This window comes from Arthrobotrys flagrans, assembly GCF_004000055.1.
Source record: "Arthrobotrys flagrans strain CBS H-5679 chromosome Unknown unitig_1, whole genome shotgun sequence".
Taxonomy (NCBI): domain Eukaryota; kingdom Fungi; phylum Ascomycota; class Orbiliomycetes; order Orbiliales; family Orbiliaceae; genus Arthrobotrys; species Arthrobotrys flagrans.
Genome location: NW_027137556.1, coordinates 4,642,984 through 4,662,927, shown reverse-complemented (window position 1 = coordinate 4,662,927; position 19,944 = coordinate 4,642,984). Strand labels below are relative to the sequence as shown.

The 19,944-nt window shown below is 47.5% G+C and overlaps 7 protein-coding genes across 8 annotated transcripts; 5 read left to right on the top strand and 2 right to left on the bottom strand.

The window, feature by feature from the left end:
• Positions 1-1,307: 1,307 nt before the first annotated feature.
• DFL_009386 (uncharacterized protein) lies at positions 1,308-2,945 on the top strand (the record flags this gene model as incomplete). 2 transcript variants are annotated; one of them, XM_067639260.1, is made up of 4 exons in its annotated part: positions 1,308-1,773; positions 1,857-2,254; positions 2,311-2,613; positions 2,844-2,945. In XM_067639260.1, 4 exons carry the CDS (start codon positions 1,308-1,310, stop codon positions 2,943-2,945), a joined length of 1,269 nt encoding a protein of 422 aa, XP_067487067.1. The 2 variants fall into 2 exon arrangements, with proteins under 2 accessions (XP_067487067.1, XP_067487068.1); XM_067639261.1 differs by lacking the exon at positions 2,844-2,945 and adding an exon at positions 2,697-2,705.
• A 1,185-nt stretch (positions 2,946-4,130) lies between these two features.
• Positions 4,131-6,667, top strand: DFL_009385 (uncharacterized protein; the record flags this gene model as incomplete). Its single annotated transcript, XM_067639259.1, has 2 exons — positions 4,131-4,423; positions 4,573-6,667. 2 exons carry the CDS (start codon positions 4,131-4,133, stop codon positions 6,665-6,667), a joined length of 2,388 nt encoding a protein of 795 aa, XP_067487066.1.
• Positions 6,668-7,189: 522 nt separating this feature from the next.
• Positions 7,190-8,272, bottom strand: DFL_009384 (uncharacterized protein; the record flags this gene model as incomplete). Its single annotated transcript, XM_067639258.1, has 1 exon — positions 7,190-8,272. The coding sequence occupies one exon, from the start codon at positions 8,270-8,272 to the stop codon at positions 7,190-7,192; it is 1,083 nt and encodes a 360-aa protein (XP_067487065.1).
• Positions 8,273-8,727: 455 nt separating this feature from the next.
• On the bottom strand, positions 8,728-10,121 carry DFL_009383 (uncharacterized protein; the record flags this gene model as incomplete). Its single annotated transcript, XM_067639257.1, has 2 exons — positions 8,728-9,862; positions 10,090-10,121. The coding sequence occupies 2 exons, from the start codon at positions 10,119-10,121 to the stop codon at positions 8,728-8,730; spliced, it is 1,167 nt and encodes a 388-aa protein (XP_067487064.1).
• A 53-nt stretch (positions 10,122-10,174) lies between these two features.
• DFL_009382 (uncharacterized protein) lies at positions 10,175-10,909 on the top strand (the record flags this gene model as incomplete). The annotated part of the gene is made up of 3 exons (XM_067639256.1): positions 10,175-10,504; positions 10,590-10,769; positions 10,841-10,909. The coding sequence occupies 3 exons, from the start codon at positions 10,175-10,177 to the stop codon at positions 10,907-10,909; spliced, it is 579 nt and encodes a 192-aa protein (XP_067487063.1).
• Positions 10,910-14,726: 3,817 nt separating this feature from the next.
• DFL_009381 (uncharacterized protein) lies at positions 14,727-15,506 on the top strand (the record flags this gene model as incomplete). The annotated part of the gene is made up of 1 exon (XM_067639255.1): positions 14,727-15,506. One exon carries the CDS (start codon positions 14,727-14,729, stop codon positions 15,504-15,506), a length of 780 nt encoding a protein of 259 aa, XP_067487062.1.
• A 2,291-nt stretch (positions 15,507-17,797) lies between these two features.
• On the top strand, positions 17,798-19,490 carry DFL_009380 (uncharacterized protein; the record flags this gene model as incomplete). The annotated part of the gene is made up of 4 exons (XM_067639254.1): positions 17,798-17,843; positions 17,916-18,319; positions 18,383-18,971; positions 19,030-19,490. 4 exons carry the CDS (start codon positions 17,798-17,800, stop codon positions 19,488-19,490), a joined length of 1,500 nt encoding a protein of 499 aa, XP_067487061.1.
• Positions 19,491-19,944: the final 454 nt, after the last annotated feature.

The window sequence follows — 19,944 nt, the reverse complement described above, 5'->3', positions numbered from 1 at the left end:
ACAGATATAAGGACCTTTCACGATACGATACGCAGACGAGACGTAGGAATCGAAGCTGGATTTTTTTTTGTCAAGGCTTATAACTTATAGCAGCAAACGGGATCATATATAAACTTTTTTTATCTTTTATTTTTATCGGGCTGTTGGGGAGTTATATCGTCGACAACCTTCCTCGGTTCGGGCCTTCTTACTAATATCCCTCTGGAGGTATATCAGATAGTCACAGCCACCAACTATCTACCATCCTCCCCTGGATATCTAGCCTCCGGTTACAGTCACAGTCACAGGCATCTCTCTTTTTATTTTTTTTCTCATTTCGCCTCCAACTGGTGCCTGCAACATCTGAAGAAGCCTCGAAAACAAAAAAACAAAAATAAAAAAAATAAAAAAAGAGGCGGCTTTTTGCGGGCCTTCCTGCAACCGTAGTGTAGTGCCCGTTATCGTACTGTCCTGTCTCTTCCATATAACCCTTTTTTTTAGCCTCGTCTTCTTTATTTTTATCTTATATCTGAATAATCGGGACTTGTCTTCAAGTAGTTCTGATTAGTTTGGATTCCGGTTCCTGTCCTTGTGCAGTTGTTGTACCCAGGATCCACCATTCTTCCCGCCAATCGCCCACACCTTCTTTTCTTCTGGGAGGCCTTCCCCCCAACGTTAACATCCATCCATCTTCCTTCTCACCTCCACCTCCACCTCCACCACAGCCACCAACCACCATCATCCTCACTATCAATCGATAGCTTCTGGCTGCCCATCGACATCGTCATACCTCACATTCCGACAAAGCATTTCTCTCTCGCTCTCCTTAATCCTCCTATCTCCGACTGTCGCCCTGCCTTCTTTGCCTGTCGCCCTGCGAAATCGCAATCTCCGACACACACACACCCCTCTCCCTCTCCCAACCGAAGACTGGTTGGAACCGCCCATTCTAATTTTATCATCATCACCTTAACCATCATCATCGACGTGCCATCACCTCGTCGATCTCATTCTCATCAGCGCTAGCGAATCACTGAACACCTGGTACGTGCTACCTTCCTGCGACAATTTGTATCGCCAGGCTTCTTTTTATCACCTTGATGTCGCATTTTTTCCCTTCGGCAGAATCTGAAACTAACATTTGTGCGCCAGGTTCGCTCGCTCACACGCCTCATTTCAACCTCACAATATTCATCCGTATCTCAATTTAACATAGACTTTATCATAATCATCACCTCACGAATAACATCATCGTCGAGGAATTTCAGCGAAAAAATCGCCAACAAAAGCCTCCTTTTTAAAAACCCTGGATCCTCACAACCTTGTCCATGCAATCCGTCGGAACACACCAGTATAACACTTCGAATTCACAGCAACCTCATAATCACCCTACACCTCAATCACCCCCGGGATTGTATTCCGCGTCCAGCGGTTTCAATAACAGCATGAATTCGCAAAAAATCACCTCTCCCCGAAATAACACTCACCCGGTGGCCACGAACAGCTTACCGACACCTCGCAGCCCGACATTGGATCCGACACAATCGTCCAGCATGGAGGATTCCATGGATATCGATGGTGCCTCTTCCCTGAAAAGGAGAAGAAGTCAAGGAGATTTGGGAGATGACGACAGACCTAGGAAGAGTAGAAGTAGGAGTAGAGATCCCATGGAAATTGACCACGGACAGCCGATATCTTCCCTTTCGACAACACGACCGAGAAGGACCGTTCCGACGATGGAAGAGCTTTTGGCAATGCCGACGACGGGTCCTCCGTCCTGGCTTAATATCAAAAGTATGTCTTCTGTAGATAAGAAAGAAACGTGTTTTGGATGGGTTGGAAGAAATGTTTTACTGACGCGAGATCACCATTTTCAGAGCATATTCCGCTACGGCCCGACTTGACAAGTAATCTTATCGAAAAGTACAACTTGACGTCGATAGCTGCGTCAGTCGCTCGAACCGACTCCTCCGGACAGAAACAGAAGCTGCGAAAATCTTATAAGGGGAAGATTGCAGGTTTGTCTGGGAAGAACGAGGTCGTGACGAAAGCGGAACAGGTCGCAGTACCGGAAGGACAGGAAGGCTGGGGCCAGCCCGTAGTTCAACTCGTAAAAGGGGGACTCCTGGAGATGTTGGATATTCCGGACGAGGAGTGGCGAAGTTTGAAGGTAATAGGGAAGGAGGTGCCTAGGAACGGAAATGCTGGTCGGCCGCTCGACTTTAACGCTCTGCGTAAGGGGTTGAGCAATTGGTCCAAGGGACCGATACCGGATGTAATGACTCCGAAGTCTATTAAACTTCTTTATGCTCTGCTGACAAATTTCTGCAGTATGACGCTTCGTGGCTAGCCCTGGAAGACCCCCCACCAAGGCCCAGCGCCAATTCCGCCTCCGGACACCCGATAGGAAACTCCACGCTCAACAACGTCAAATCCAACACTCCCGTCGCAACCGCGTCTCCGAATGGTGTCAACACATCGTCTCCAAATCCGGCGAACATGCGGTCTTCGGGACGAAAACGAAGGAGAGAGTACGGTGACGGCGCGTGGGAAGGGTATGGCGAAGATGTCGAAGATGACGGTGGGAGCGGGTATGATGACGATGCAGCCGGGAAGAGGAAGAAGAAGCGAAAGGTTAGTGAATTAAACAAGTGATTTCCTTGCATCTTTATATACGAGCACGGTGTCTGAGAGTTATGGTACCAAGCCCAAAACAGGCGGCTTGACATCATCTTGAACTCAACGCTCCTTCGCTTTTTTATGACGACACGATATTGTCACAAAAAGTTGTGAAGCCGGCCCTGCCAACCTCCAACATCCATCTTCGACCGAGATCGAACCTCGTTCTAACAGCCTCCGATCAGATACCCGAATACGACGACAGAGTTGGGGGGGTGGGCATGAACAATATGCCTGTCAACCACGCCCACGCAGTCGGGGTGGGAGGTGGTTATTACCAACGGTAGTTCTGTCTTTTTTTATTTCTTCATGGTGAACGTCCTATTACAACCACCCGGCCTCTTTATCACTTTCTCCGGCCTAGAGGTCCGAACTCACACATCGATCGTCACCGTCACCTCCCCTTTTTAATATTTTTTTTATATCTTGAGCGAGTCTTTTTTTTTTTTTTTTTTTTTTTCTTCCGCCCTCGCCGTCATTCACAAAGTTGCTTTTCCCCCGCCCACGACTTTATGACATACATTACTGCACTCATATGATACCACAAATAGTACCGCTTTTTTTTTTATTCTTGTTTCTGCACAGAATCCAGCAAGTCGCTTTCTGTTTTGGATTATCGGGTGGCCGTGGAGAAGATAGGGAGAGGGAGGAGGTTCGAGGAGGACAATCAAATGCAGAATTCACCTCGAACATCGAACTTCCCTTCAGATCCGACCTCTACCGGATGCTCCCTTTCGTCCCCGAGCGCAGGCTCTCATCCGGTTTATATAATGGCTCATTCTTTTGCTTTTTATTTAAATTATCGCGGTACTCACCTCGGGCAAATACTTCGGCGCACTGGGACAAAAAAAAAATGCTTTTCACCTTGTCTCTTTTTCTGCATTTTTTATCTCTTTTTCTATTCTTGTTCTATTCCCGTGTAAATATAGGATTCACTTTCACCTTTTACAACTTTCGCAACCATCATCAACATGGCCGCTATCACACTGCTTCCCCGCTTTTCTGCATTCTCAGTCTTTGAGACTAGACTATCACTACCGCCGCTCCTCAAACTGCTGCTGCCGCTGCTTTCTTCTCAATCTCCTTTTTAGTTGGGGGAGTATGTTCTAGACTTCAGTGCTTTGTCGTTAGAAGATTTGGTACTAGTCGGTTTACTCTTTTTCTCGATATCGTTCATGTTTTTCGTGGAATTGAAGTGTAAGAGAGGGGTGTATGTGCGAGTGAGTGTGGATTGGCTGGCAAGCAGCGCTGGTTTGATAATGTACGATATTACTATTATAACTATCACTACTGCCATTACTATGAATGAGATATGATGTTGCGTAGTCTCGTGGATCTGATAATTAGATCCGAGCGGTCGGTCCCTTGCAGTTAGTTGCAGTTGCAGGCACAGGCGAGACAACAGAAAATTAACCAACCACCATCAACTTCACCTCACATCAACCTCTCTCACTTCCATACCATCCTCCCAAATGTCAGCATCTACAAATCCTCCACCATCGCTCTCTACTCCTTCAAACAAAGTCGACGTTATGACCTCTGCTGACCCGGAACCGACAAAAAAGTCGAAGAAGAAGAAGAACTCTAAGAAACCGCAGCTCAATGGCATCGATACTTCCTCCAACACCAACAATGACTCCAGGTCTACTACGACTGCTTCTTCGTCGGCCACTAACGGGAAGATACCTCAGTCCCCGGCTATGTCTTCCACTTCTTCAAAGTCCAAGGACGGGAATGCCGGTTCCCTCATAATATGCAGGAACAAGTACTGCGGCCTCCCTGCTTTTTTTTTATCTCTTTCGCACTCTTTCCGTGTTTTACTTCAGCGATCGATCCTGCATATTCCACTACACATCGCCTTATATATATATCCGTTTGAAAAATCTCGGGTAGATTCGATTAACATGTCTCTAGACACTGGCGCTACATCTCCTCCTTTCACGGTCCATGGCTCCAACTACCCCCCGAAGTCCTCGAATCCCTCGCCTACCACAACTGGGGAACCCCACGTCCCCACCCCATCGACCCGGCCGTATTTTTCGATATCGTCAAGATCCGACGCCTCGTCGACGAAGCTACTACCATTAGCGTTCGTGCAGCCGCAGGCGTCGCATCTTCATCAAGTAGTTACAACTCCTCAGCTGCTTCGCTAATGGGCGGTGGCAACGCCGCAATCCTAGGCATCGGATTTACAAACCCCAATTCGAATGCCAAACTCTCCAGGGAACGAAAACATAGGATGAGAGAGTTGGCCACTCAAAAGCTTTCGAAGGCATATGCGCTCGATGAGATCGCTGCCAGTGTTGCTACGATGCAGGGGGCCAGTACGCTCGAAGATGTGGCGTCGTTTGTGTTACAGAGGAATCCGGATGACGTGGATGCCAAATATGTGCATTTTTTTCACGAGAAGATTCCGAGCAGGATGCTTGCAGCTTCTACCAGTCTTGATCCGCTGGATCAGGTGATCTTTGAAAGACCGTATGATGGGTGGGCGTTGAGGACTAGAGCTGTCACTAAGGGGTTTAAGGATGATCATGTTGGTGCGGCCGCGGATTTGACGAGCGCGTTGAAGAGGGTTAGGAGCGCGGTGCATGATAATGGGAAGGCGACTATTGGGGATATATTTGGGGCGAATGGGGGGGTTGGTGGGATGCATGATAACCGTGGGAGTAGAGGGACTGGAAGCGGGAGTGGTGGTGGACCGGGAGCTGGGACGTGGGATGGAGTCACTAAGGATGAGAATTTACAGCCGAGTTCGTTGGAGATGCAGTTGTTGTTCCATAGGGCGAGTACGTATCTTACGATTGCTTGTCAGAAGATCGAGACTTTCAACGCTCTTGGGGAACATAAGAATCCCCCGCCGGCGAATGGTGCGCCGCCTGCTACGACTGCGAACGGTGGGCCGGATATTTATACCCTGACGGCGCAGAAGAGGGAGACGATTCGGAAGGCTATTCGACAGAATGCGAAGAAGGCGATAAGGGATTATCTCAAGTATTTGTCGTGCTTTGATTATACCCCCGGACTTACACCCGAAGAGGCGGAGGATCAGTTACGACAGAATATTCAGGCTGCAGCTAGGATGAAGACCCAGAAGGCTTTGGAGTATGATGCCAATGGTAGTACTGCTGCTACTACAAACGGCAAAGACCACACCAACAGCAGCTACTCCCGCGCTCGCATCCCTGCTCCGAGAGGACCCGTCTACCCCGTCTCGACCCTCTTCACCTCTCCACCATCCACCCTCCCACCCTATCCACCTCAATCCACCTCACTAACTAAATACTCCCCTTCCTCCCACCCACTCCCACAAACATCCTCCATGCTCCCCGTCTACGAACAAATAACCTACCACCCCCTCCTAACCGACGCTCTCCATTCCCTTCTCCTCTGCCACGCCATAATATCCACCCCTCCCAAGGAAATCCAACGATACGCGTTCATGGTAGCAAGGCTTGCGAGGATTTGCGACGGATATCCTATCTTCTTGGCGGCTAGAAGTCCGGCGAGAGCGGATTGGATTGAACTTATCAGACGGGTGGGGGATTGGATGGCTCTTGGGAGAAGTTGGGAGAGCCTTTGTCAACCTGCGCCGTTGCCGGCTGTTATCGAACGGGACGATCACCACCACCCTCGCGATAATAGTGGGGGGAGTAGATTGATAGCGGATGGGAATGTTAGCAGCGATGCGTTGACGGCGTTGATGAATAGTGATTCTGATGCCGCTGCCGGAGGGTTTGAGATTGGAGCGGCGGGGAATGTGGGGAGTGGTGGAAGGGAGTACGGAGGGGCAAGGGGGGCGAAGAGGTGGGCGCAGGAGGATGGGAAGGAGTATCCGATTTCGACGGAGAGAGCGGCGGTTATTGCGAGGTTTGTGAAGGAGGAGATGAGGAGGGGGAGGGAGGGGGAGAAGAGGAGTGGTGAGGGGAAGAAGGAGGAGAAGGTGGAGGTGGAGGTTAGGGTGGGGTTGGGGAAGGAGGAGAGTTTCGAGGGGGAGGAGTTAGATTGAGATATGATCTCCTTTTGAAATCACGACGTTTACGTTTGGTTTTTATTTGGGAGACCAGAAGGGCTATTCATGCGCTGAAGACTACCTGACCTTATTATGTCCCCCTTCTACGTCTTACTTGTCCACATCACTATACTTCCCTTCCCTTACTCCTCCGCCGCACTAACTACAACTTCCCTTACCTCTCTGCACCGGCACCTACTACGCTGCATGCACGGCCTACCTTTTCTTTCCTTATCCACGCACTCTACACGATCGACTTTCCTTTTTTAACAAAAAAAAACTTCTGTCTTCATAAAATACTCGTTGTGGAAGTTATGTTACAGCTCGATGCGATCGAAAAATGCTCCCCCGTTATGTGTACAAAACAAAATCACAAGCTCTGCTTAATCCTTCCAATTAATGCATGGTAAATCATCAATATCGTAAGAATAATATATAGTACACCGCCCGCCCTCCTTCAAAATCTACCTCCTAAAATAAACTTAAGCATCCCCGTTATATATACATATATATATTAAATCATCGAAACCACCAATTCATACTGGCCACCACCCCTCCTCTCCCTTTCCTCCTCTCCTCCTCTTCTGGTTTATTATTATCATGATCGGGTATGACGCTTTTGAGAGTATGCCACCACCCTTCAGGAATAAACACCGCCTCCCCCCTCTCCACCACCGTCTCATAAACCTCCCCGCTCCTGGCGAGTAAATTAATAACCTCCTCCTCCACCGCATCTTCAGCATCTTCCATCTCACCCCAAATCACACGATCCAAAACACCGCTCTCCTTCGCCGTAAGTAGGCCGTCGCGGATGTGGCCTCTTGGATCTGTGGAAGAGAGTTTGTGGTGGCGGTGGAGGTAGGTGAAGATGCTGCTTCCTAGGAGGGGAGGGAGGGTGATGAGGGATTTGGAGGAGGAGAGTTGGAGGAAGATGTTGTGGAGGGGGTCGCGGTGGAGGGGTGTGTGTGTTTGTGCACCCGCGGTGAGGGGAGTGCGGGAGAGCCAGAGGGAGGTGGTGTAGATGTCTATTGATACTTCTTTATTTTCGGATTCTAGGTTTACTTGTTCTTGTCCTCGTCCTTCTGTTTCTGTTGCTTTTGATTTTAAGTTTGGGTTTGTGTTTGGGTTTGTACTTGATTTTGTAGCTGAAGTTGGATTTTGATGCCGACGAGATAGGGGGCGGATTTTGAAACCGAGATGTTGAAATGGAGGGGGTAAATCGTTAAGCAGGAAGTGCGGTGGGGGATGTTGTGTTAGATATAACTTTGGTATCTCAGGATCAATATCCTTCGCTGATAAGTATTCTAGAAAATCGGAAAAGGGGAAAGAAGTCATTTCTACATCTCCACTTGGGAGTGTTATTTCTATGGGGACCTGGATTTCTAATGAGGAAGAGGGATTCAGAGAGGTGAAGTAGGGGGTGTTGAGGAGGTTATAGGGCGGGATTGGGAGGAACCAGTTTTCGAAGGCGGGGGTGTGAGGGGGGAGGAGGGTGGGGGGAATTTGGTGGGGTGGGGGGAGGGGAATGAGTGCGAGAATGTGGAAGGGGAGGGGTGGTGGGGGATTGGTTTGTGGGAGGTTGAGAGTTGGCGGGTGAAGCATAACCTAGGTCGGGTGAAGCGTAACCTAGGTCGGGCGAAGCGGTGCATGGTGATGTTTTGTAGAGGCAGGTTAAAAGACAATCGGTAGGTTTGGTTGGTTAGAAGGATTGGATAAAGAATGCAAATTTTTTTTTTTTTTTTTACATTCTTTAATTTTTGATTAAAACTGCTCAGCAATCGACCCAAGCGTCCAAGAAGGCGACGAAGGCCGTTGGCTTTCTTCCACCACCCTTCCAATTACCGTCTCCGTCGCCGGTATAATCGTTAAAGATGACGTAGAAGAATGGGATGCAGTTGGCGTGGCGTACGCGTGGGTTGGCGGTTGGTAGTTTATTTCTGGTCATGCAGGTGCAGCGGTCCGGCCCGTGGATGCAGCGTCTCGCTTGTTTATTGCATAGTCCCAGCCCTAAATGTCGGTCGATTCATATTCGACATGGGATGAAGGTGGATCCACTTTTATATCCGAGTTATGGAGGAGTCGAGGAGGGTTATTTCTACTTCTTCTTTTCCGAAGATTTGTTTTAGAGGGGTTAAATATAAGGGTTTGTATCTTGGTGGGTCGGTTTTGTGACCGATATTGTGGAGTTGGGAGGTGTGATTGATGAACGAGTGGCCGGAGGCTACGGCTGCTGCTTCGCCTATGTATTTGATTTTTTGTGTTAAAGGGATATTGGGGTTTTGAAGCATTCTCTTTAAGTATCGTTCACGGATTCCGGCGGCTGTGTATGCCATTCGAAGTTTTTGCGGAGTTACGATTCCTCGGCCTTCCCATTTTGCGTCGAGCCAAATGTTGTAACAGCGACCGCAGAGACGGTTGGAGCAGCCGATGTCGTTGCAGACGTATTGAATTTTCGTGAGGGTGATGTATCTGTCGCAGCCGTTGCAGAGTCTGGTTTCGTAGGGCTTTGGGAGGGGGGAGGGTTGCCCGCCGTTGCCACACTTTGGGGGGAGTTTGAGGCCGGAGGGGATTAGAGAGACTCGTTGGTGGGGAGTGTTTGAGATGGGAGGTTTTGAGCGGAGGGCGGCCTTTCGGGAGGAGGAGAGACGGGAGGATTCGAGGATTGCAGAGGTGGATCTGGTGGTTTCCTTTTCTGTAGTTGATGAAGCTGAAGATATTGGTGGGTCGGTGAGTTTGAGACTGACAGATCTGAGGAAGCCAGTGGGACTTGTATTTTGGTCTCTTTTGGAGGAGAGGGTTAGAACGTCGGAAAGTAGTTCTATACTAGCTGTTGATTGGGATTTGAAAAGGCTTGGACGGGCAGTGGTATATTGTTCGTTTAGTTCTGGAGAACAGGGGACGTAGTTACATTGTGAGGGCTCTTTGGGGGGCCAGAGGATTGGGAGGGACTGAGACTGGTTTGTGGATTTGTAGATGTCTTTGGGGAGTTCTTTGGTGGGGATAAAGGCGTGGATGTCGAAGAGGCGTTCTTTGGGGGTTTCTGGTTGTAATTGTGATTCTGGTTCTATGTCTCCTATGACGAGGCCGGAGGAGGAGGTGGCGGTAGAGTCTGTGGGGGAGGTTGATGATGCTTGTTTAGAGGTGGAGGGGGTGTTTGAGGTCGAGGTGAGGTTGGAGATGTTGGAGATGCCTCTGGTGGTTCGTCTTCTTCGATGATAGAATCCATTGTGATAGTTGATTGATACGGTCTTGTGTAGGAGATGGTGATGATGAGGGAGGTTGATGGTGAAGTGAGGAAGTAGTGATAATGGTGATGATAGTAGAAGAGGAGGAGGGGTGGGGAGTATTATATTATGCACAGCGCCGAGGTCCTTTGTCTTCTAACCACCACCTGCATACATCTCCATACATCTCCATACATCTCCATATACCCATCCCCAAGATGTAACATATCGACAGCTTCACCATTCCATCCACCTGCTCCTCGATATCAACATTCTAGCAATGACCTCCCAGATCCCCCGTCCAAAGAAATCCACCCTCGACATGATGAACATCAACAAATCCCTCCCCCCTCTCCCTCCCGAATCCCGTACCCCTACCCCTGCTACAAACCAAAAGTCTCTAGGACGAAGCATCAGTTACTCCGTTCTTCGACCACCTGCCTCTGCCCCCGTCTCCAGAAACAGAGAAGTCTCATGCGACTTTCCGAATCTTTCGAGGCTTAAAGCTGAGCCTTTTGGAACTTCTGAGGATCCTGTTGGTGGTCGTGATGGGGGGACGAGGAAGCACGTTTGTAATGTTAGTGTTCTTATTAATAGCTCCGGGCAGCCGGTGAGTATATATATATACTTCTTTTGTTTACCTTGAAGGTACTGGTTTATGAGAAAGTATTGTTGATTAATTGATAAATATATAGGTTCCGGACGACCCAGAGTTATACGAGAGCTCGGCCTGGTGGGCTGGTCGCTATATGGCCATCAGTGACCGCTTGATGGGAGAAATGCCACGAGCCATTCAAGGAGAACGAGACGAAGAAGCTCGCCAGCAGATGATTGCTCTCTGCGGGGATAATATCCATAAGCAGAGATCTTTACAAGTACGTTCCCCTGTATATGCTTAAATATATATATGATTCTTGTTGGAATTTTATATTAATGGGTTAATTAGATCTGGTGGATCAACTTCACCATGAAGCAGGACCAACGTGAAGGAAGAAAGCAAAAGACTGTGGTTTAGGAAACAAAGTCCCCGCGTCAGCAGGATATCTCGCCAAACGGAAATTGTTTATGTTTCTGGAAACACTAGGTACTGATTTGATAGTGAAGTATGATACTGCAGGGTTTTCTTCATGATGCGTATTGGTTTCCTTTGTTCTGTTTAACTAGGGTCTACCCTTGACGACTTTACATTGAATGCGGCTAGCCGTCGTGGCACGTGGGAATTCTTTGTTAGATAGACACAAATGGGGTGGTGGATTTGGACAGACATGAATCGAGGCAAAGCGGATTTGAAGTATGCAATGATCGTCTGATAATGCATTGTGTGCCTGGGTTGAATCGAGGATAGTATGGTAACATATTCATAGTAGCCCTCTTAAAATCAATTCTGTGATATCGATCGAAGTAATTAATCACCTACGCACGGTCAAACATAGCCTCCATCCCAGGCGATAACTTTAAGATACTACAGTAAACCCTCTAATCACTATAATACGGGATATTTAGGATCTATTACTTCCACCCTGACTGGTCGTTTACATCCCTTTCTTTAAATTCTTAAACTTCATGACTTCCCCTAGGTACCAACAAGTCCATCCCCACAAAATAAAAACTATATATCTCCACTCATAATGCAAAAACAAAGTACCATCCTCCTAATCCTCCAAGCAAGACGGTTACTCTCCCTGCCAGTTGCGAAGCAATATTATACCCTTACCACCGCTACAACTTTATATAATACGCCAGCTGCAATATTTAAACCCGAGCCGATCCCGAACCCATTATTATTGTTACCGTATTTAAATATAAACTCCGATTTAAACTTCTCGGCACCGCGGTTTCACTCAGCTTTTATACGATCTCGATCACGAGTACCAGTGCACGTGCTGCGGCACGTGTTTTGGTGTCAATCACCGATTTTGGGGATGATGGGGGTTAATCCTTACCGGCACGGTATTCGCGGACTTTTCCATTAACGTGGGAAGCCTAAATACGGCAACGGCCGCCCTCTTGGAGACGAAGTTGGCGATGAGTATTGTTGCGACGGATGTTTGTGAGGGGGAAGGAGGAGGAAGATGGGAAGGATATGAATGCTTTGGAGAAGCATCGGAGTGATACTGGTAGTACTGGTGATTATACTGGTCGGAGGTGGGATTAACTTATTTGGTGAGTTGGTGGAGAGAAGGGTAGATTGGGAGTGTCTTGGATTGTATTGTTTTATTGGGAAAGGCAGCGCTTAATCCCTGTCGATTGGGTTGCAACGTTGGGGATTATGGTTTTTTTTTTTTTGGTTTTGGGGCTTTGATCACATATGGGTATTTGAAAATATATTCGGTAAATGGTAAAAGAATATCAAATGTCGTCGACGATATATTGAGAGGTTGGGTGGTCAGCGGGGAAAGGTCTGTGTGGCTTTTTTCTTTATGTTTAGTTTTGTAACGGAGGCGTATATACGTATGTCTTTTCTTTCTTTTTTAGATTCATGGGTTTTAGTTCTTCTCCGTTTCTCATAGCTTCGATCCTAGGCAGGCGAGTATGTGTTTCTCTGAGTCTCAAGGCCACATTTCTCTAATGTAATAGAAAAGTTTCATCTTTTAAAGGGAAACCCAGCCCTAATTAACTAGTAAAATGATACCCACCGAATTCGCGAAGTGTCCGCTATCGATAAAACGCCCCACATGCCATACCATGCCGCTGGATCCATGGTTCTATAGATAGACCCACACTGGTCCTAGCGTTATGCAGAGCCCTGCTCCTGATTGACCTCAGCTCCGATGTCTTAATATACATTTGCTTAAATTTTCTCCGGAAGGTCCGAAACGGGATGCATGCTTGCGTAATCTCAACAAGGCGGTCGGGGCGGTTTTTTTTTTAGGTAAAGTTTTAGTTAGTGGGTTATGTCGAATAAGTACTTGAGTACTCGGGTAAGACCTAAAACAACCTTTACACCCGGCCGTGCACTGTCTTTCCATGGATCGATCTACGACAGCCGAAACAAAAGTATACTTGGGTATATGTAACCAAGGTACTCTGGGGAAGCCTAGAATTATTCATTTGGTATTCATGGTTTGGGTTCCTTGTTTTATTCATTCCCCTCTCGAAGTCCTTCCGCATCATAATCTATGGATGATAATTAGGACAGCACAGTTGTACAATTGTGATAAAACGATCGACGTGGTTCCCGTACATGGCTGTGTTGGTCCGTTGGATTTTGAGGTCCAGTTTCCGCATTTGGAAGCTGCGGGACCCTTCGGCTACGGGCTTCTTTGACAACTGTCGTGGATGGGCGTATGCGTCCGATGATGCTAGGTAGATGCTGTGTGAAGCTATTAGGGTATGGGTGGGAAGGGTGAGGATTTATGGCACTATCCGGTTTTTTTGGTTTGGATCCTTGCTTTCTTTGCGTAAAATCAACAGCGGGATCGGGCCTCTGAGAGGTGCTAGAACCCGCATCCTTGCATTACTAAAATCGAAGAGATGTGGTCCAGCTCGTCCAACCACTTCTCTTTCCCTCTCTACAAAAGCGTAGGGATTTTATTGGGGGTGAAGCCGAACCTCCTGTAGGTTTAACATAGGGCAATGTGATAGTACATGCAGGTACGGGGAAAATCACCTGAAACTGTGGTTCCCGGAATATCTTACGCGGATTCGTACACCATCGTTTTTTTGTTGGCTTTGTGGTACAGAAAGGTTTTGAAACATCAAGGCTGAGAGGTGTGCTAAAGCTTTTCTAAATTTTCCGAATGTAAGGAGCTGGGTTTGAAGATGGGTGAGAACTAGATGGGTTGATCGGAGGCGTGGTCTATGAAACTCTTAGCTTTTTGCTTAAAATAAGGATGGTAGTTTAGGTCCCTAAGGAGAGGGTAAGTCATCATAAGCTTTCATTTAATTCGTTTCTTGTTATTTAGCGGGGGAAACGAAGTTGTTCCTTGCAGCTTAGATAAACTAGGCAGCTCGGTATGCATCGAAGCGAGCTTCAAGATTCTCGCCCCGTGATAACTTTGGGGATATGCCTTTTTCATTCAAACTACATCGATTGATTGATAAGATCGTTAGAGCGTGAAAGCCAAGCTTTGGGTTCGATAAACTTAAAGAGAGGAGAAGGGGACCAGCCAAGAAGGACCCACACCGCTGACCATGGACCGGTACGCGGTTGAATGATATTGATGAGTTCCGGAAGGGCTGGAGCAGATGGCTTAACCCTGCGTGCGTGTTTTGGGGTTTCCCCTATGCCCCGTGCGCTTTGTGTAACTTTGGATGTTGATAAACCTTTTCTTATTTTTCGAAGTCGTTTTGCTTTTTGGGGTTTGATGTAACGTCATGTAAGGGTGCTTTGATGATGGGATTGGGAAGTAGGTGATGTTCATATGTACGTTTTGTTAATGTCTTGAGTGAACGGTACGAGGCGAGAGAGGGGGAGGTACTTGCCGCTAGGTTAACTTGACTTCAATCAAGGATTTATTTTGCGGGCTGTGTTGATATTAGTGTGTATGCCTGTTTCTTCTAATTCTGCGGTCTCGACAGAGGAATATATAATTGGAGATGTTAGCTCCAGGGAATTAATTTCAAATCACGCCTCAGCAGGTTAAAAAAAAATCAAAAATCAGCCTTACAAGTTAGCTAGCTGGCTGAGTTTTAAAGGTCGTTAGTCAGGAGTCCTCCGTATTTTCCGTTTTCTATATTTATACTCTATATCTTTACACCGCTGGGGCCTTTTGTTTATATAAAGTTAGAGATCTTTTCGGATCAAAGAAGCTCTATACTATCCAATCTGTTATTCGATAGTATAGTATACTATAAACTACCTATACACCGTCGGTATATACAAAAAAAAAATGGTCCGCAACCTCGTCTTCTACACTTCCCTCCTCCTCACCCCTCTCCTAACATCCGCCCACGTCCCCTACCTCGACCCCTTCAACCTCCACAATAGCTACTCCACCGCCTTCAAATTCCCGGACAACACCTACTCTCGCGCCCTCTGCACCACGACCCGTTGTCCGCCACGGTACTTCCAACCTCCCTCAAACTCCACGTATTCTACAAAGGAAGGTTACAAACGCCCCCGTTGGACGAGAGAGTCATGGTCAAAGGTTTATTTAAAAGCTGGGGAGCATTTAACATTTGAATTTGGAGTGCCGCATATTCCGGCGTTGGAGTATCCGAGTTTTAGACCGGATGTCTATATACTCGGGAGATGCCTGCCGTCACCGAATGTATTCGGCCACCCGAAGCCTCAATCCCTCAGACACCCATCGAATCAACTCGATCTCCCAAGCGGCCGTAAGCTCGAAGCCTTGAAATTCCATCTATCGGATCGGGGTTGGCGACCAAGAAAGTACTCTGATAAAAGTTTGGGGGGGACGTTTTTGAGGTATTTGGACTATAAAGTGCCGGTTGGGTGTGATGGGGAAGTTTATATCGTGGTCAAGGGGAGGGAGAAGAGGATTACGGAGTATTTTGTTGCCGTGGGAGGGGAGAAAGGGGGGCCGAGGCGCGGTGGGACTGAGGGGGTTGCGAGCGAGGGGGATGTGAAGGAGTGGGCGAAGGGGGAAGTGGCAGGAGTTGGGAAGCTTTGTGAGAAGAGGGGATTTGGGAGAAGGAGTAGAGGTTAGTTGTTAACGTTCGTTCTGCTTGTTGTATTCTTTTTGCTCCGGTGACTTTTGTCTGATAAGAAGTTTTTTTGTTTGTGTTTTGAAAATGTGAGTGGGATGTATCGATATCGCGATTGGGATCGTACTTTGTGCATTTATAAATTGCGAGTTTTTATGATTTCATAGCAGATTTGAATTTGAAAACAAATTGTGGCTTTGTTCAAGCATACATACCAAGTCAACGGTAGCCTCAAGGCATACCATCGGCTGTGACTTAACTTGGCGTCTTGTAGTTTTGAATCGGATAATGGACCTGGTTTATTGGGCACTTGCTTTATAGACGATGTTCAATATTTGTGAAGACTGAGCTTCTCGTAGTCTCGAGGCCAGACCAGACGCCGCGTTGGTGTTATAATCTAGCCTCATGAGCTTTGACTATCGACTAGTTAGTAGAGCTGTTGCGAAGCTCAAATCAATCATGTGACACTGAAATTATAGAGGGCAACGTCCTCTTCAGCTTACGCCCTTAGTGCGGTGTGATCATTAGCACTATGGCAACTAAGTACCTAGCAACCACCCAAGTACCCAGACTCCTGATGAATTTATCAAACCTACCTTCAAACACTCCTTCCGAAGGTTCCGGAGGAGGAGGCTTGTGATGACTTTGACATTTAATTGCAAACATGTCGACTGTTTCTACTCTGTTTTGAAGCCGAATGCCATCATGTGATTTCCAATTCCAACCACTGGGGGACTAACTTGCGACTTTATTTCCTGATGTGGAACTATTGATTTTGGGGATTTGCCGGGTTCGGAAGGTTGATTGCTATTTTAGATTATACCACAGCACAACACAAAATAGATATTGGTCCTTGTTCTTTTCTATCGATTGATCTCCTCTGGTATGATGATTCGACTGCTCCTCTTCCTTCCTTCCATCCTCTTATAATTCACGATCACGACCAACTAACCCTTTCTCCAGCAATTGAACGGTTAAAGACCAAACAGACCCGATCAAGAAGTCGAGTTGGATATATTTTAAGAATCAACTAACATTCCCATTTCGGTCATCTAACAAAAAAACAACATACTATACCAAAACAACCCTAGTCCCATCCCACCAATACCCGAGCATTCTCCATTGGCCGAGCCCATCAACGTCGCATATGCATCGCGGTGCTGGCATGGTCATGTTTTGCTTTCACGAAGCTTCCATGCATCTTCCAATTCTAACAAAAAAAAAAATTTTTTTTGGACTATCACAGGATGGAATTCATTTTGATCGATATGATATATATCATTCCCGGTTTTGTCTGTTGGCGGTTAATTTGCCTATTCCCTTTCCTAACAAGTTCGAATTCGAAATCCGATGCAAAGAGTTTTGTTTACATAAGATAGAACCGGCGACGACGAAGGCATGTAGTTTTCTCAATTAAAAACTACCCCGCGGCCCCATCGACATTACATTTGACAAGATTTTTTAAGCTTAAAACTTGCTTAACCCCGCCACGATTCCCACCCCTGTACCTACCTACTTTAGAGACCGGGTCTGATACAACTTTTTGGTGTTACGAAAAAAAAAAAAAACTCAGCGCTGGCCAGCTTACCGCCGCCTTTCTGCGTTATCTATCTTATCCATTTAACGACGGAATTAACCTCCCATCCATCCCTTTACCGCCTCTTCTTTTCCTCTCTATTTTTATTTTTGTATTCTGGTCGGCTGGTTAGGGATTGTTTACTTCTCCTATCCTTATTTTCCTAAGCGCCTTCCGTTTTTACGGCGCATTTATCTACCCTTACATTGGCGACATTTGGCGGGGCAGTTTTTCTCTCATCCTATTTATCTCTTCCCCCCTCCCATCAACGATATTTCGACGAAAAACTCCGATTGAAACCAAGGAATCCGATTATTTCCCTTACCGTCCAACCTGGAAAATCCCGAATACTTGTGGCTTTTTTTGTAGAAGTTTCGAGGAGAAGTAGAAGAAGGAAGTGGAAGAGAGGGAAGGAAAAAATCCAACAAGTTGCCAGCACAGAAAGGACGATTTACGATTGGACCACGAAAACCGTTAATCCCAGGACAGGCGACGTATAGAGTCAGCTCCTACGACAGCTTATAGCTTCGATTTACCTCTTCCTCATCGATACCAACCACAACCGCCGTCCAGACCCCGTTTCTCAACACCAGCAATAGAACAATACCAAGCAGAGGAGTAGATGATGGCCCACCTCGGACGCGGCCCAACAATGACTCGAAGCCGCGGAACCCCCATGCGCGGCGGCGCCCCCTCCCGCCCACCCCCCAACAAATAATGCCAGCACCGCAAGGCTACTACGACCCCCCTCAACAACCACCAGGTACCCATTCACGCCCCATAACTCCACGCCCCCGCACTCCACTCCAAACTAATCCCTACCATCCCCCACCAGGTCACCACCCATTACCCCCGGGCGGTCCGTTCCATCGAGGCGGTATGGGCGGCGGGGGCAGAATGCCAGGAAGACCGGGTGCTCCGCCTCTATCGCATCATCATGTCCACCCGGGGAACTATCCGGCTACGGAACCGGGTTACGATATGGACTCCGGAGAGGATCATACGCCTGAAAGTGGGAATTCGCCGGAGGGGAGTGAGTTGACGCTTGGACCGTCGCCGGGTCCTCATGGGTACGGTGGTGGATACCCCCCGCCGCCGGGGCCGGGAGGGCATGGACCACCGCCTGGTGCTAGGGGTGTGCCGCCGCCGCAGTATTTTGATAATTCGGGGATTGTGGCGGAGAATTCACATTTAAGACAAGAGATTGCGGGGTTGAGGGCGCAGGTTGCCGAGATGGCGGTATATCCCCCAAACCCCTCGATACTTATATTGAAAAGAAAGCTGATGGATATTACGGAATAGGCCGGCAACGAAGTCGCCCGCTGGGACCCCGCAGTAGCTGCCCAACTCGAACTCAAAGAATCCGAAATCTTCGGTCTCCACACGCAAATGCAAGAAATGATGGCAGCGAACCAAGCCGAAATTACAAAACTCACGGAATCCCTAAAATCCGCAGAATCAAAATTAAAAGAAGAAATGGAAAAACGCGAGAAGGAAGTTAAAACTCTAAAAGACGATTTGGACGATGTAACAGCATATCTATCCGTTGCGAAGGCGGAAGAGGGGGTGGTCGATGATCAATGGTTTAGGGAAGAACTTACGAAATTTGCGACACAGTTGAGGAATTGGGTGTGGAAACATTGCAAAGCTGCTTCTCAAATGCCGGAGATGGTGGAGGACCGAGGGATTCAAGCAAGGATTGGTCATGCGGTACCGGAATTCGCGAGGTTGACGATGAGTAATAGCAGGATGACGGTGATGCAGGCTGTCGTGCAGGATATTATCTTGAGAAGGATATTTGATAGGTATTGTGTGGGGTTGGAGGAAGGGCAGGAGGCCGCGATGAGGGGGATCGAAGTCATGTTGACGCAGCATTCGGCTATTGTGCCGCGTATGTCCCCCTCCTCCTATAAACCAATGAATCGAGAAACTGATGATGGATAAAACAGCAAACTACGGCATGATAAACCGCTGGCGCGCCCTCTCCATCGCCCTCCTGACGAACACTCACCCCGTAAAAGACAACTCCGAATCCGCAATAGTCGACTGCTGCTCCGAAGTCGAATCCGTCGTCTTCTCCCTCATCCCTGGCCACAAATCACGCCCGGGCGACACCGCCTCACGCGCATTAATCCCCTTACTCGCAAACGCAGTTCGAATCTCCCATCATTTTAAGGGACAACGTGCGAGAATTGACGTTGTCAGCCCTGTGGGCCATATATTCGATCCGGAGTGGATGGAGGATGCGAGTGGAATGGAAGATGATGTGGATGAGGATTTGAGGGGGAAGATGGTCGGTGCTTGCGCGTTTCCGGCGGTTATCAAGTGGGGGAATGAGAAGGGGGATGATTACGGGCTTAGGACTATTATATTTAGGGCTAAGGTGCTTTGTTTGTTGGATACGGATTAGTCAGGGTGACAATGGGTGGAGGAGGAGGAGAAATGGGAGGGTTTATGTTTCTTGATTTTGGGAAGGCGGGTTCGGTATACCTACTTTGGCACTTTTTTTTTCTCCGCATTTTCCTTCATGATATCACCTTCAGGACCGGCAGGGTTAACGTGCTTTTTTCTTTCATTTTTTTATATTCAAAAATTTCCTTTTCGGCGGATATCCATGTTAGCACAATACATCTTTTTACGACCTTTTATGACTTTCCTTTTCTTCACTTCTTTCTATTTAATGTCAAATTTCACATATACTATACTATCATCACAAATATACCCATCTTACGATTTCCGATATTGTATACCTGCGTGTTGTTATCACCGTTGTAGTTTTTTGGTTAACGATTAGTCGTCCGTTATATCCTAAAAGTGGAAAGTGTATTAATAGTACATAATATGCCGCCTGTGAGGGTATCTAT